The 11122-nt window shown below is 54.9% G+C and overlaps 1 protein-coding gene across 1 annotated transcript; it reads left to right on the top strand.

Moving 5' to 3' along the window:
* The first annotated feature begins 218 nt into the window (after window positions 1-218).
* LOC132087627 (olfactory receptor 52B2-like) lies at window positions 219-1199 on the top strand. Its single transcript, XM_059493988.1, has one exon. The coding sequence runs from the start codon at window positions 222-224 to the stop codon at window positions 1197-1199; it is 978 nt and encodes a 325-aa protein (XP_059349971.1). The 5' UTR covers window positions 219-221.
* Window positions 1200-11122: the final 9923 nt, after the last annotated feature.

Genomic DNA, 11122 nt, shown 5'->3' with positions numbered 1-11122 from the left:
CAAGTGCCACGGGCAAAGCCAGGCTCACAGGGTGGTTTATTCTTCCTCATTTGCAGCATCTCTCAGGTGCCACGGGCAAGGCCAGGCTCACAGGGTGGTTTATTCTTCCTCATTTGCAGCATCTCTCAGGTGCCACGGGCAAGGCCAGGCTCACAGGGTGGTTTGTCCCTTCTCCTTCCTGCAGAGAGCCGGGTCAGGCCGGGACTGAGCCTGGGAGCGCCATGTACGAGCTCAACGAGAGCAGCTTCGACCCCATCACCTTCGTGCTGACGGGCATCCCGGGCATGGAGGAGTCCCACATCTGGATCTCCGTGCCCTTCTGCCTGATGTACCTCACCGCCGTGCTCAGCAACCTGCTGCTCCTCTTCCTCATCGCCACGGACCGCAGCCTGCACGAGCCCATGTACCTGTTCCTGGCCATGCTGGCCCTCTCGGACCTGCTGCTGTCCACCGCCACCGTGCCCAAGATGCTGGCCATCTTCTGGTTCGGCGCCAGGGAGATCTCCTTCGATGCCTGCATGGCGCAGATGTTCTTCACGCACTTCAGCTTCATCGTGGAGTCCTCGGTGCTGCTGGCCATGGCCTTCGACCGCTACGTGGCCGTGTGCGCCCCGCTGCGCTACGGGGCCCTGCTGACGCCCTCGGCCATCGCCAAGGTGGCGGCGGCCGCTGTGGCCCGCGGGCTGTGCATCATGTGCCCGCCCATCTTCCTGCTGAAGCGCCTGCCCTACTGCGGGCACAACGTCATGCCCCACACCTACTGCGAGCACATGGGTGTCGCGCGCCTGGCCTGCGCCGACATCCGCGCCAACGTCTGGTACGGGCTCACCACGGCGCTGCTCTCCTCGGGCCTGGACGTGGTGCTCATCGCCGCCTCCTACGCGCTCATCCTCCGCGCCGTGTTCCGCCTGCCCACCCGCGAGGCGCGCCGCAAAGCCCTCGGCACCTGCGGCTCCCACCTCTGCGTCATCCTCATGTTCTACGTGCCCGCCTTCTTCTCCTTCCTGACGCACCGCTTCGGCCGCCACGTGCCCGGGCAGGTGCACATCCTGCTGGCCAACCTCTACGTGGTGGTGCCGCCCATGCTCAACCCCATCGTCTACGGCGTGAGGACGCGGCAGATCCGCGAGCGCGTGGCCCGCCTGCTGTGCCCCGCGGGGACGGGCTGCGCCTGCCCCGCCTGGGGGCACGGCTGCTGACCTGCGGGGACCCGCAGGGGGACGGAACATGAGCAAATACAGGCAGTATAGGATGTAATCTTACCCCCCAAAGGGCTGCAGCTGAGCCAATCACTGAGGGTTAGGAGCAGGCCCGATGTTAACAGGCCACACCTGTAGCAAATAAGAAGAGTGTCATAAAAGAGTGGATTGGTTGATTGAGGGGAGCTGGAGTCAGTTGGCTGCTGTGAGGACAAGGAAGAGTCAGAGCTAGAGGAGCTGCCTACAAGGAACACCAAGGAGGTACAAAACTCTGGCAATATGGAACCCTGGCAATGTAATGACAATAACGACAATAGAACTCTTGTGCTGGATATGGCAGCAGGGATGGGTGTGGGATGGCTCTGGGGCGTGCCATGGCTCTGGGGCGTGCCATGGCTCTGGGGCGAGAGATGGTTCTGGCATGGAGAGCAGCACCAAGGCAGCAGCACGGCCGGGCCTGGAGGAGCCAGCCTTGCCCAAGGGCTTCCAGGGAAGCTGGAGGTGTTGGGGTTTCTGGAAATGTGGGCTTGGCCCGTCAGCGCCTCCGCTGCTGCTGGTTTCTGCTGGAGCTGCCTCCCCTGGGTTTCCCTCACTGGCACAGCCTGGGCAGGCTCAGCTGGGAAGCATCCAGGCACTCAGGCCTGCTGACTCGCTGTCACCTGCTGCAGCTGGGTGTGTTTGCTGCCCTACAGCCTCATTCCTGCCTGTTCCTTCACCTTTCCAACCACAGAGACGCGCCACGGACACCGTGCTGGTCGCCAGATGGAGCATGGCACACCAAGCACGGCTGGACGGGCCCCACAGTGCCCACCATGGCACAGAGGGGCTTCGTCCTCCTGCCCTCGCTGCTGACATTGCTGCTGCTGCTGAAGGTGCTCCCTGCTGAAGTGCCCTGAGAGCTTGGGAAAGGCTTTATTGCCCGTGTTTGAGGGAAACATTTCCCTTAATGACTCCCAAATGCAATCCAGGCCTTCAGAGTGTGTGTAAAGGGACAGAGGTTTCCTACACCCACCACATCCCACAGAGATGTGTCGCTACAGGACACAAAATAACACGACACGGACATGCAGTTTTTGATGGTAAAAAGAGAACTTTTAATTTTTGACTCTTAACATTTATGGATTTCTGAAAGTGACAGTGGATTGGAGGGTGATGGTGCCACCTCTCCAATGACACTGGACAAACAAGTCTGTTAAATTTCTCTTCTTCCATAAAAGAATATAAATCCATAAGTTATTTACATAAAGTGTGTGAGAAAGTTTGTTACAAAAATATGAACCTGAGAAGGCTTAGAAAAACTTTAAAAATCAGGGTGACAGGGATGCTTTCTGTCTTGGCAGCACAGCTCTGCCCCATCCAGGCAGGGAAGGCACAGCTGGCACACCTGGCTGGGCTGTGGAGCCCTGTCACACCTGCCCAGGTGAGGAGGGCTCTGCTGCACACCTGGCTGGGCTGCAGAGCCCTTTGGGACCTGCCCAGGTGAGGAAGGCACTGCTGCACACCTGGCTGGGTTCATGGTTTCAGAGCAAACCCCCCAAAAGTTTTTCACTTTCGCAACGCGTTTTTTCCTCTCTTTGTTTTATTTCCCTCTGATTTGATCAAAGGTGGCACCCTGTGACAGGAACAGGGGAAATGAAAGTCTGTTCATTAAGGGCTGTTTGTCTAGCAGCAGAGATAACGGAGCTGGTACAAAAGCTGCTGCTGTCACTGGGCTTTTAATGTCCCCAGAATGTTCGTGTTTGCCTTGGCTTTCTTAGAAAAAGGGAAAAAAAAAGAGCGTTTGCACAGAGCTGCCGTGTGATTTTTGATAGGAGATGGGGCCGTGAGAAGGGAAATCTGTCAGGAGAGCGTGTTGCTGTGGGCAGCACACAAATCCAGCTGCCCCCTGGATTTGTCAATAAATGGGGCTGGAGCAGCCTGGCACAGGGGGAGCTGTCCCTGCCATGGCAGAGATGGGATGAGATGGATTTAGGGTCCTTTCCAGCCCAAACTGCCCCGTGCCCCCATGGCTCCATGGATCTGTCTGTCCCTGGGGTTTCCCAGGATGGAGTTACACCAGGGAGGAGGCAGAGCTGAGTTTGGAGGAGGCAGAGCTGAGTTTGGAGGAGGCAGAGCTGAGTTTGGAGGAGGCAGATTTGATTGTGAGCCCCTGCTCTGCTCCTTGGCTGGAGGTGGGGCCGGGCCAGGACAAACTGCCCAGGAAATGTCCCCAGGTCAATGAATCACCAGCTGGGCCATTCCTGGCCAGGGGCCCGTGCCTAATGGGGCATTAGCCAGCCAAGCAGGGAGATTTATATTCCAAGGTGGTTAAAATGTCAGCTTAATAACTCACACCGGCTGGGAAACCACGGCTCCTTCAATTTTTTTTCCAAATCTGGAGACACCCATTGTGTTTTTAGCTCAGTTCATGGCTTTTGTGAGCGTGCTTGGATTGCAGGGATCTTTGCCTGGGAGGGAGGGAGGAAGGGAGGGAGGAAGGCTCCCTGCCTGTGGCACGGAGTTAGAATGAGATGAGCTTTAGGGTCCATCCCCACCAGAACCATTCCACCATTCCATTATTCCATCATTTCATAGCATTCCATTATTCTGTCATTTCTACGGGTGCTTTTCCCACATGGAAGAAGTAAATAGAATGTCAGGAATCTTTGGGCAATAAGTGGAAGTCAGTGGGAAAGCTCATGTGCCCTCAGTGGATGTTTGTGTGCTGGAGAAGGAGCTGAGCCTGCACCTGGAGCGGGGATGGAGCCCCGGGCTGGGGACAGGCCTGGGGTGGGATGTGTGAGAGCCCACCGGGATGGGTGAGAGCCCACCGGGATGGGTGAGAGCCCACTGGGATGGGTGAGAGCCCATTGGGATGGGTGAGAGCCCACTGGGATGGGTGAGAGCGCACTGGGATGGGTGAGGAGCTCACCTGGGATGGGTGAGAGCCCACCTGGATGGGTGAGAGCCCACCTGGATGGGTGAGAGCCCATTGGGATGGGTGAGAGCCCACTGGGATGGGTGAGAGCGCACTGGGATGGGTGAGAGCTCACCTGGGATGGGTGAGGAGCTCACCTGGGATGGGTGAGAGTGCACCTGGATGGGTGAGAGCCCACCTGGATGGGTGAGAGCCCATTGGGATGGGTGAGGAGCTCACCTGGGATGGGTGAGAGCCCATTGGGATGGGTGAGAGCTCACCTGGGATGGGTGAGAGCCCATTGGGATGGGTGAGAGCCCACTGGGATGGGTGAGAGCCCATTGGGATGGGTGAGAGCCCACTGGGATGGGTGAGGAGCTCACCTGGGATGGGTGAGAGCCCACCTGGATGGGTGAGAGCCCACCTGGATGGGTGAGAGCCCACCTGGATGGGTGAGAGCTCACCTGGGATGGGTGAGAGCCCACCTGGATGGGTGAGAGCTCACCTGGGATGGCTGAGAGCTCACCTGGGATGGGTGAGAGCCCACCTGGATGGGTGAGAGCCCACCTGGATGGGTGAGAGCTCACCTGGGATGGATGAGAGCCCACCTGGATGGGTGAGGAGCTCACCTGGGATGGCTGAGAGCTCACCTGGGATGGGTGAGAGCCCACCTGGATGGGTGAGAGCCCACCTGGATGGGTGAGAGCCCATTGGGATGGGTGAGGAGCTCACCTGGGATGGGTGAGAGCGCACTGGGAGCTCCTGGGCCAGGATGCCCCTGGATCCCTGGGAGTGTTCCAGGCCAGGCTGGATGGGGTTTAGAGCAGCCTGCTCCAGTGGCAGGGGCAGAACCAGGATGATTCCATCACTCTGTGCAATGTTAGTTTAATAAAGTCCTATTTGAATACATCACATGGACTCCATTTTCTTCATGGTGGAAAAATCCTCTTCTTTATTCATGTAGCTCAGTTTAATATAATTTTTGCCAAAAAAAGCATTTTCTTGATTCACATAACTCGTATTTTTACCATTTTTTGAGACCTCCTGTGTGACCCCAATTGTTCAGGAGCTTCCTTGCCAATTACCTTTATTGGCTGATACCAAGTTGTTATTCTGTATTGATGGGTCTCAAACCCCGTGAGTGCCTGCAGGCACAGCAGTTTGCGAGAGGCAGTTTCCATTTTCCCATCTAACGTCGGTACAAGTGCTGGCTGCTTTTCACCCGGGAGCGGATTGCCGTGCTAACGAGCTGCTCTGCTCGCACCAGGGCTGCTTTCGCACGGGAACCTGCACAGGGCTGGCTTACACAAGGCCAGACACCGACCCCAGGAGAGCAGGCTGGGTTTCATGAAGCCTTTCTTTATGGTTTTTTACCTCACTGCAACAGAATCCCGCCCCACAGAAGGCAGAGGGTGAACAGCAGCCCCTCCTTGCTGCAATGGGATGGTGACTCAGCCTTGGGGCAGTGTTGGGTGGGGGTTTGGTCCCATGGGTTGGAGGCTGCTGCTGGTGCCAGAGGTCCTGGCAGCTCCCTGGAGGGTGCAGGCACTCGGGAGCTGCTGACAGCATTTCCAGCCGAGGGTCTCTGCAGGGCCCTGGGGGTCCAAACAACCAGAAAGGGGCACAAAACCACCTGAGGGGATTCCAGCAGGGGTGAAATCAGCCCACCTCCAGCTCAGAGCTCCCAGTTTGCTCTCCACTGTGGTTCCCAGAGAGTTCAAACAGTTCAAACAGGTCCTAAAGCACTTCCAGGCTGGGGCAGGGCTCACAGGTCCCTGCCAGCCCACGGCAGCGGCGCAATGAGATGGGGTTGAAGGTCCCCCCAGCCCAAACCGTGTGTAATTCGGTGATTCTGTGATTGCCCAGCTCCTGCAGGTGAGCAATGGTGTGCTGTGCTCTTGGGGACACCAGCCAGGCAGGATCCCTGTGCTGCGCTCACCTGGGGGACACCTGGGCTGCAGAGGCTCCCCATGCTGGCCTGTGCTGGGAGCTGGGTCCTGCTCTCACTGCAGGGAGGTGTCGGAGCTCAGTGCATCCCTCTGGGTGTCCTGAGCAGCCAGGACCCTGCCGGGGGGCTCACAGAGCCTGGCATGTTTCCCAAAACACCTGGGGATTTGATTGTGACCCCTGCAGCAAGTTACCAACTTGGTATGAGGACCTGAAAGTCACACAGGTTTGAACGGTGTAATAACAAAATGATCACAGGGTGAAAATGTAGGTTTTAGGATTTTTGGTATGGGGGTTATGGGGACCCCAAGATGGAGGAATCTGGGTGTGTCCAGCCTTTCTCCTTCTTGTTCTCCATTTGCTGCAGTGATGTTGGCACTTTGGGATTGGGTTAGAGTAGAGGTGCACTGTCTAACATGGGTGATAGGTATTGGGAATTAAGTGTAAATATGTTATACGTAGTTTGTAGTGTAAAAGGACAACACAGAGTGCCTGTGGCTGCCCTGCTGAGCAGATCTCGGCTGGGCAGAGAGAAAATTTCATAGATAAGAATTAATAAACAACCTCAGGACCGAACAGTGAAGAGTCCAGACTCGTTCTTCAGCTGTGTGAGCTGAAACAGAGACACCCTGCACATCTGGGGCTGCAATTATCAACCAAAAACCTGAGAGAGAGGGAGGGAGGGCAGCCCCAGCCCTGCACCCTGCTCTCCCAAACCCTTGGTGTCCTCTGCTTTCTGCCCACGCTCTTCTCTTCCACTGTGTGCCTGGTGCAGATGCCAAGCAAACCTTCCTCAGGTACCTCTGGCTCAGCCTAGCTATGGGAAAGGGAAAAAAATAAAAAAAAAAAGAAACAAGTTTCTGACTTAAGTCAGGAAAACCGTAAGTTCATGTGCTTAAATTGAACAGAGAAATGGGATTATCAGAGAAATCTGAAACAGCTTCCTTTGCCTTTAGATTCAAATAAAATAATGCTAAAGTGAATCTGAGACTTGATCAATAGAGTGTAAAAGGGCAGGAATGTAATTAACGGCAATCAGGGCTCGTTTGGGCATCCAGCTTCCGTGGAGACGTGGGATTTCATCTTCTGCTGCATCCAATGGGTGATAAAGTTACCCCAGCCTGAAAAACTGACCCCGGGGCTTGGTGCGCCCTGAGTGTGTTTATATTCACACATTGTGACACAGGGCTCAAACAAATGAATAAATGATAGGCAAAGCAGCTGCTGGTGGGCTTTGCAAAGTGCAGATCCTCTCTCCAGTACAGGTCTCATTTTCTGTGCGCTCTCTCCAATGCAGGTCTCATTTCTGTGTGCTCCTGGAGAGGGCCTGCAGGGACTGGCCTGATGCTGGCTCTGATGTCCTGTGATTGGGATCAGTTGTGCAAACACAAGCCTAAAATCGTTGCTAATGAGGTTTCTGGCTGATGCAGAGACACTCGTTTACTAATTTACTAATTTAATGGAGGGGAGAGCAGGAGGGGCCTGGCCCCAGGCTGGGCAGCTCAGGGGTCTGGGGGAAGGAAGGCCTTGGTGGGGGCACCTGGGTGGCCCAGGATGGTCACAGGTCACAGGTCTCTGTGTCCCTCAGCCAGGGAGGGTCGCCGGGTGTCTGTCTGTCCCTGGGTCGCAGGGTGTCTGTCTGTCCCGGAGTCACAGGGTGTCTGTCTGTCCCTGAGTCACAGGGTGTCAGTGTGTCTGTCCCTGGGTCACAGGGTGTCTGTCTGTCCCTGGGTCACAGGGTGTCAGTGTGTCTGTCCCTGGGTCACAGGGTGTCTGTCTGTCCCTGGGTCGCAGGGTGTCAGTGTGTCTGTCCCTGGGTCACAGGGTGTCTGTCTGTCTGTCCCTGGGTCACAGGGTGTCAGTGTGTCCCTGCAGCCAGGGAGGCTCTCTCTGTGTCCCTCAGCCAGGGAGGGTCACAGGGTGTCTGTCTGTCCCGGGGTCACAGGGTGTCAGTGTGTCTGTCCCTGCAGCCAGGGAGGCTCTCTCTGTGTCCCTCAGCCAGGGAGGGTCGCAGGGTGTCTGTCTGTCCCGGGGTCACAGGGTGTCAGTGTGTCTGTCCCTGCAGCCGGGGGGTGTCACGGTGGCAGCACAGGGCCAGCGTCCTGTCCCTCACCTGTCTCCCCAACACTCCCCCAGGTGTGACAGGTGTGTGTGTGGGTGGCACCAGCAGGGCTGGGGCTGTGCCGCCCCCAGGACAGATCCTGCTCCTGCTCCTGCCCAGCAGTGCCAGCAGTGCCCTGTGCCCTGGGACATGTCCCCTGTGCCAGCCTGGCCGCTCCCAGCCCCTCTCAGAGCAAAGCCCTTGCAGGGTTGCAGGGGACACAGCTGGGAGATCCCTGCAGTCCTTCCTTGGGAAAAGTGAGACTTTGGTCCCAGGACAGGACAGGCTCCTGGAGCATCTGCTGAGGGGATGGGAGGCACCAGGTGCCTTCAGGGGAGCCCTGGGTGCTGCCTTGGCCCTGGGCTGGGATGGGAGGTGGGCAGCTTTGCCTCAGACCTATTTCAGCATTTGTGGGGTTAAATTCCCTCCTGCCCCCAGCCCTCCCCTGTGTCTGGTGAGGCAAGGAGAGCAAAGCCCTGTTTGGGTCAGGGACATCTCTGTGTTGTCACCAGCATCTGCAGAGCTCTCTGACACCAGAGCAAAGCAGGAGCTGGAACACCTGCCTGCAATGCCAGCTCTCTCTGGACACTGTAAATTACCAGCTGCAGTGGGAACAAAGCATGGATTTTCTGTTTCTTCAGTCAATGCTTACATTTTGAAACGGTGTGGGGATGGAGGGAAGCAAATTGAGTTGGGGAGAAGAGGAAAACAGGCTCTGATTAGACATTTACTGTTAGATATTTACTGTTACTAGAAATTCATCCAGTATTAGATGTTTATTTACTATTTAGATATTTATCTGTTGTTAGATGTTTATTATTAGATGGTTGTATTGATAGTGGTTTAGCATTGTCCGATACTTATCTGTTGGTGGTGGGCACCCCTGACCCGGGCATGGGGTCTGGGCATGGGCAGGATTGCATCACAGGGTGGGCTGGGGTTGGGAGGAGCCCTAAAGGGTGTTTCATCACCCCAAATGGGCATGGATGCCACTCTGAGCCTGAACTGTTCCACCGTCCCAAATGGGCACGGGTGCCATCCTGCTCAGCCCCACGAGGGGTCCCGAGCCCGAACCCTGCTCCCATCCCCAGAGCAGCCGAGCCCTCCGACCTCCTCCCGCATTCCCACGGGGAAACTCTTTTCCAAATTCCCTTCGCCCAATTAATCACCAAGAGCGATCTGCATAACAATAATTATTCAGAGCAGGGGTTGCTATTTACAGAGGGTGCTGCAGCTCGCAGAACGCATCCCGCGTCAGAGCGGTGTGCGGGATCTGCGGGAGCCCCCGGGATCCACAGTGCAATATATGCTATGAAATAATTCATGCTATGGAGAGAATGTGTTTTATCAAGTTGTGAAATCCAAATGAGTCTCTGACCACAAGACAGACATCTACTTGAATTCCGAGGCTCCTGGAGGCCACAGGAGAACAGTACTCAGTTAACTCATGAACAGACGCTCACCGCTGTCCCGGGAGATTGGAGGATGCCTAAAAGGGATCATGGCCCTGTTGATAGCATCGGTCAAGATAGCAGAAGCCATCAGAAGGATACATGTGAGTATCTTTCTGACGGCCTCTGGGATTCGATCAACGCTGTCAACCAGGGAACGGTGATTGTCCAGCTCTGCACAGCGAAAGAACCAACTGTGAACATGCAGAGTTACAAAAGAAGCTTGGGCTCCTTGGCCTCGGGCACAATAAACTGTATGAAACATGAACAGTGGAAGGTCCGATGCGATAGAGGTCGGATCCAGGTTCACCCAGCACCGATCCTGGGCTCGACGCTGTCTCCTTGGCTGTGGTGGTTTTGGGGAACACATTTTGGTGGCAGAAAAAGATAAATAAATATTTTCGCATTTTTGATGATTTGGCTTTTGACTGATCGTTTATAACAGCGGGAACCGCCGGGTTCTGTGGGGACCCCCGTCCCTGAGCTCTCCCCAAGGCCGGGCTCGGGGGGCTCCAGCCCCTGTTGGTGCCGAACCCTCCCACAGCGACCCCAGAGCGCTCAGCCCTTCCCGGGGCACATGGAGCTCCTGTTTTATTTAATGTAAAAGGGAAAGGTTTTAGGGGAGAGGCAGAGCCCTGCACCCTTAGAGTCACATAGAAAAGTGTAATTGCAGAGTTTTATAATGAGGATGGGTCATGGGAAAGGACCCAGAACATCGTGGAGAACGGGCTCTGATAGGTTTGGGAGAAGGGGTCTAAAGCTGAGGGACTCCTTTGGTGCAGAGCTCCTGGGTGCTCTGAGATTCCCACTGGATCCCTGTTTATTTGCAGTTCAGTATTTTCATTTTGTCACAGAGGCTGAGCTGTTGGCATGGCAGCGCAGCTGCCAGCTCCCAGCACTGGTAATATCTATTCTCTTAACACCTCACATCTGTTTTTGTTTGATGCAGCATTTATACTGAACTGCTTTTTAAAAAATTACAAAATTTGTTGTTATTATTAGAGAATAGTAGGTTTTGTTATATAATAGCTCTTCTTCTTCTTCTTCTTTCTTCTTATTTCTTCTTCTTCTTTTCTTCTTCTTCTTCTTCTTCTTCTTCTTCTTCTTCTTCTTCTTCTTCTTCTTCTTCTTCTTCTTATTGAATCAGGTATGATTTTTATTAATTTGATTTTCAAAGCTGATCCACTGTCATACTGTGTTTCCCTGGACACTTTCTTGGTTCAGGGTGTCTTAGACATGAAACTGAGTGTGAGCAGGGAATCCAATCTGCTGTTGAAGATACAGGTGGTTTTCATACACGGAGTCAATATTTTGGTGTGCAACAACATGACAGTTTTTCAGCAATTACCCCACTTCCTCCTGCCTTATGGATAATCCCTTATGCTTTGAGCTTTGAGATTTTACACCCGAGTTGCTGAAAACAGTCAGATCCCATCTCAATTTGTGTGGCTGGGTCTGATTGAGCCCCTGGGGCTCATCAGGGCTCTCCAGGGCAGCAGCACCTCCCTTCCTCTGGCCGGAGGGAGGA

This window comes from Ammospiza nelsoni, chromosome 2 (assembly GCF_027579445.1).
Source record: "Ammospiza nelsoni isolate bAmmNel1 chromosome 2, bAmmNel1.pri, whole genome shotgun sequence".
Lineage (NCBI taxonomy): Eukaryota > Metazoa > Chordata > Aves > Passeriformes > Passerellidae > Ammospiza > Ammospiza nelsoni.
The sequence above is the reverse complement of the archived record's forward strand: the minus strand, read 5'-3'. Positions and strand labels throughout refer to the sequence as shown.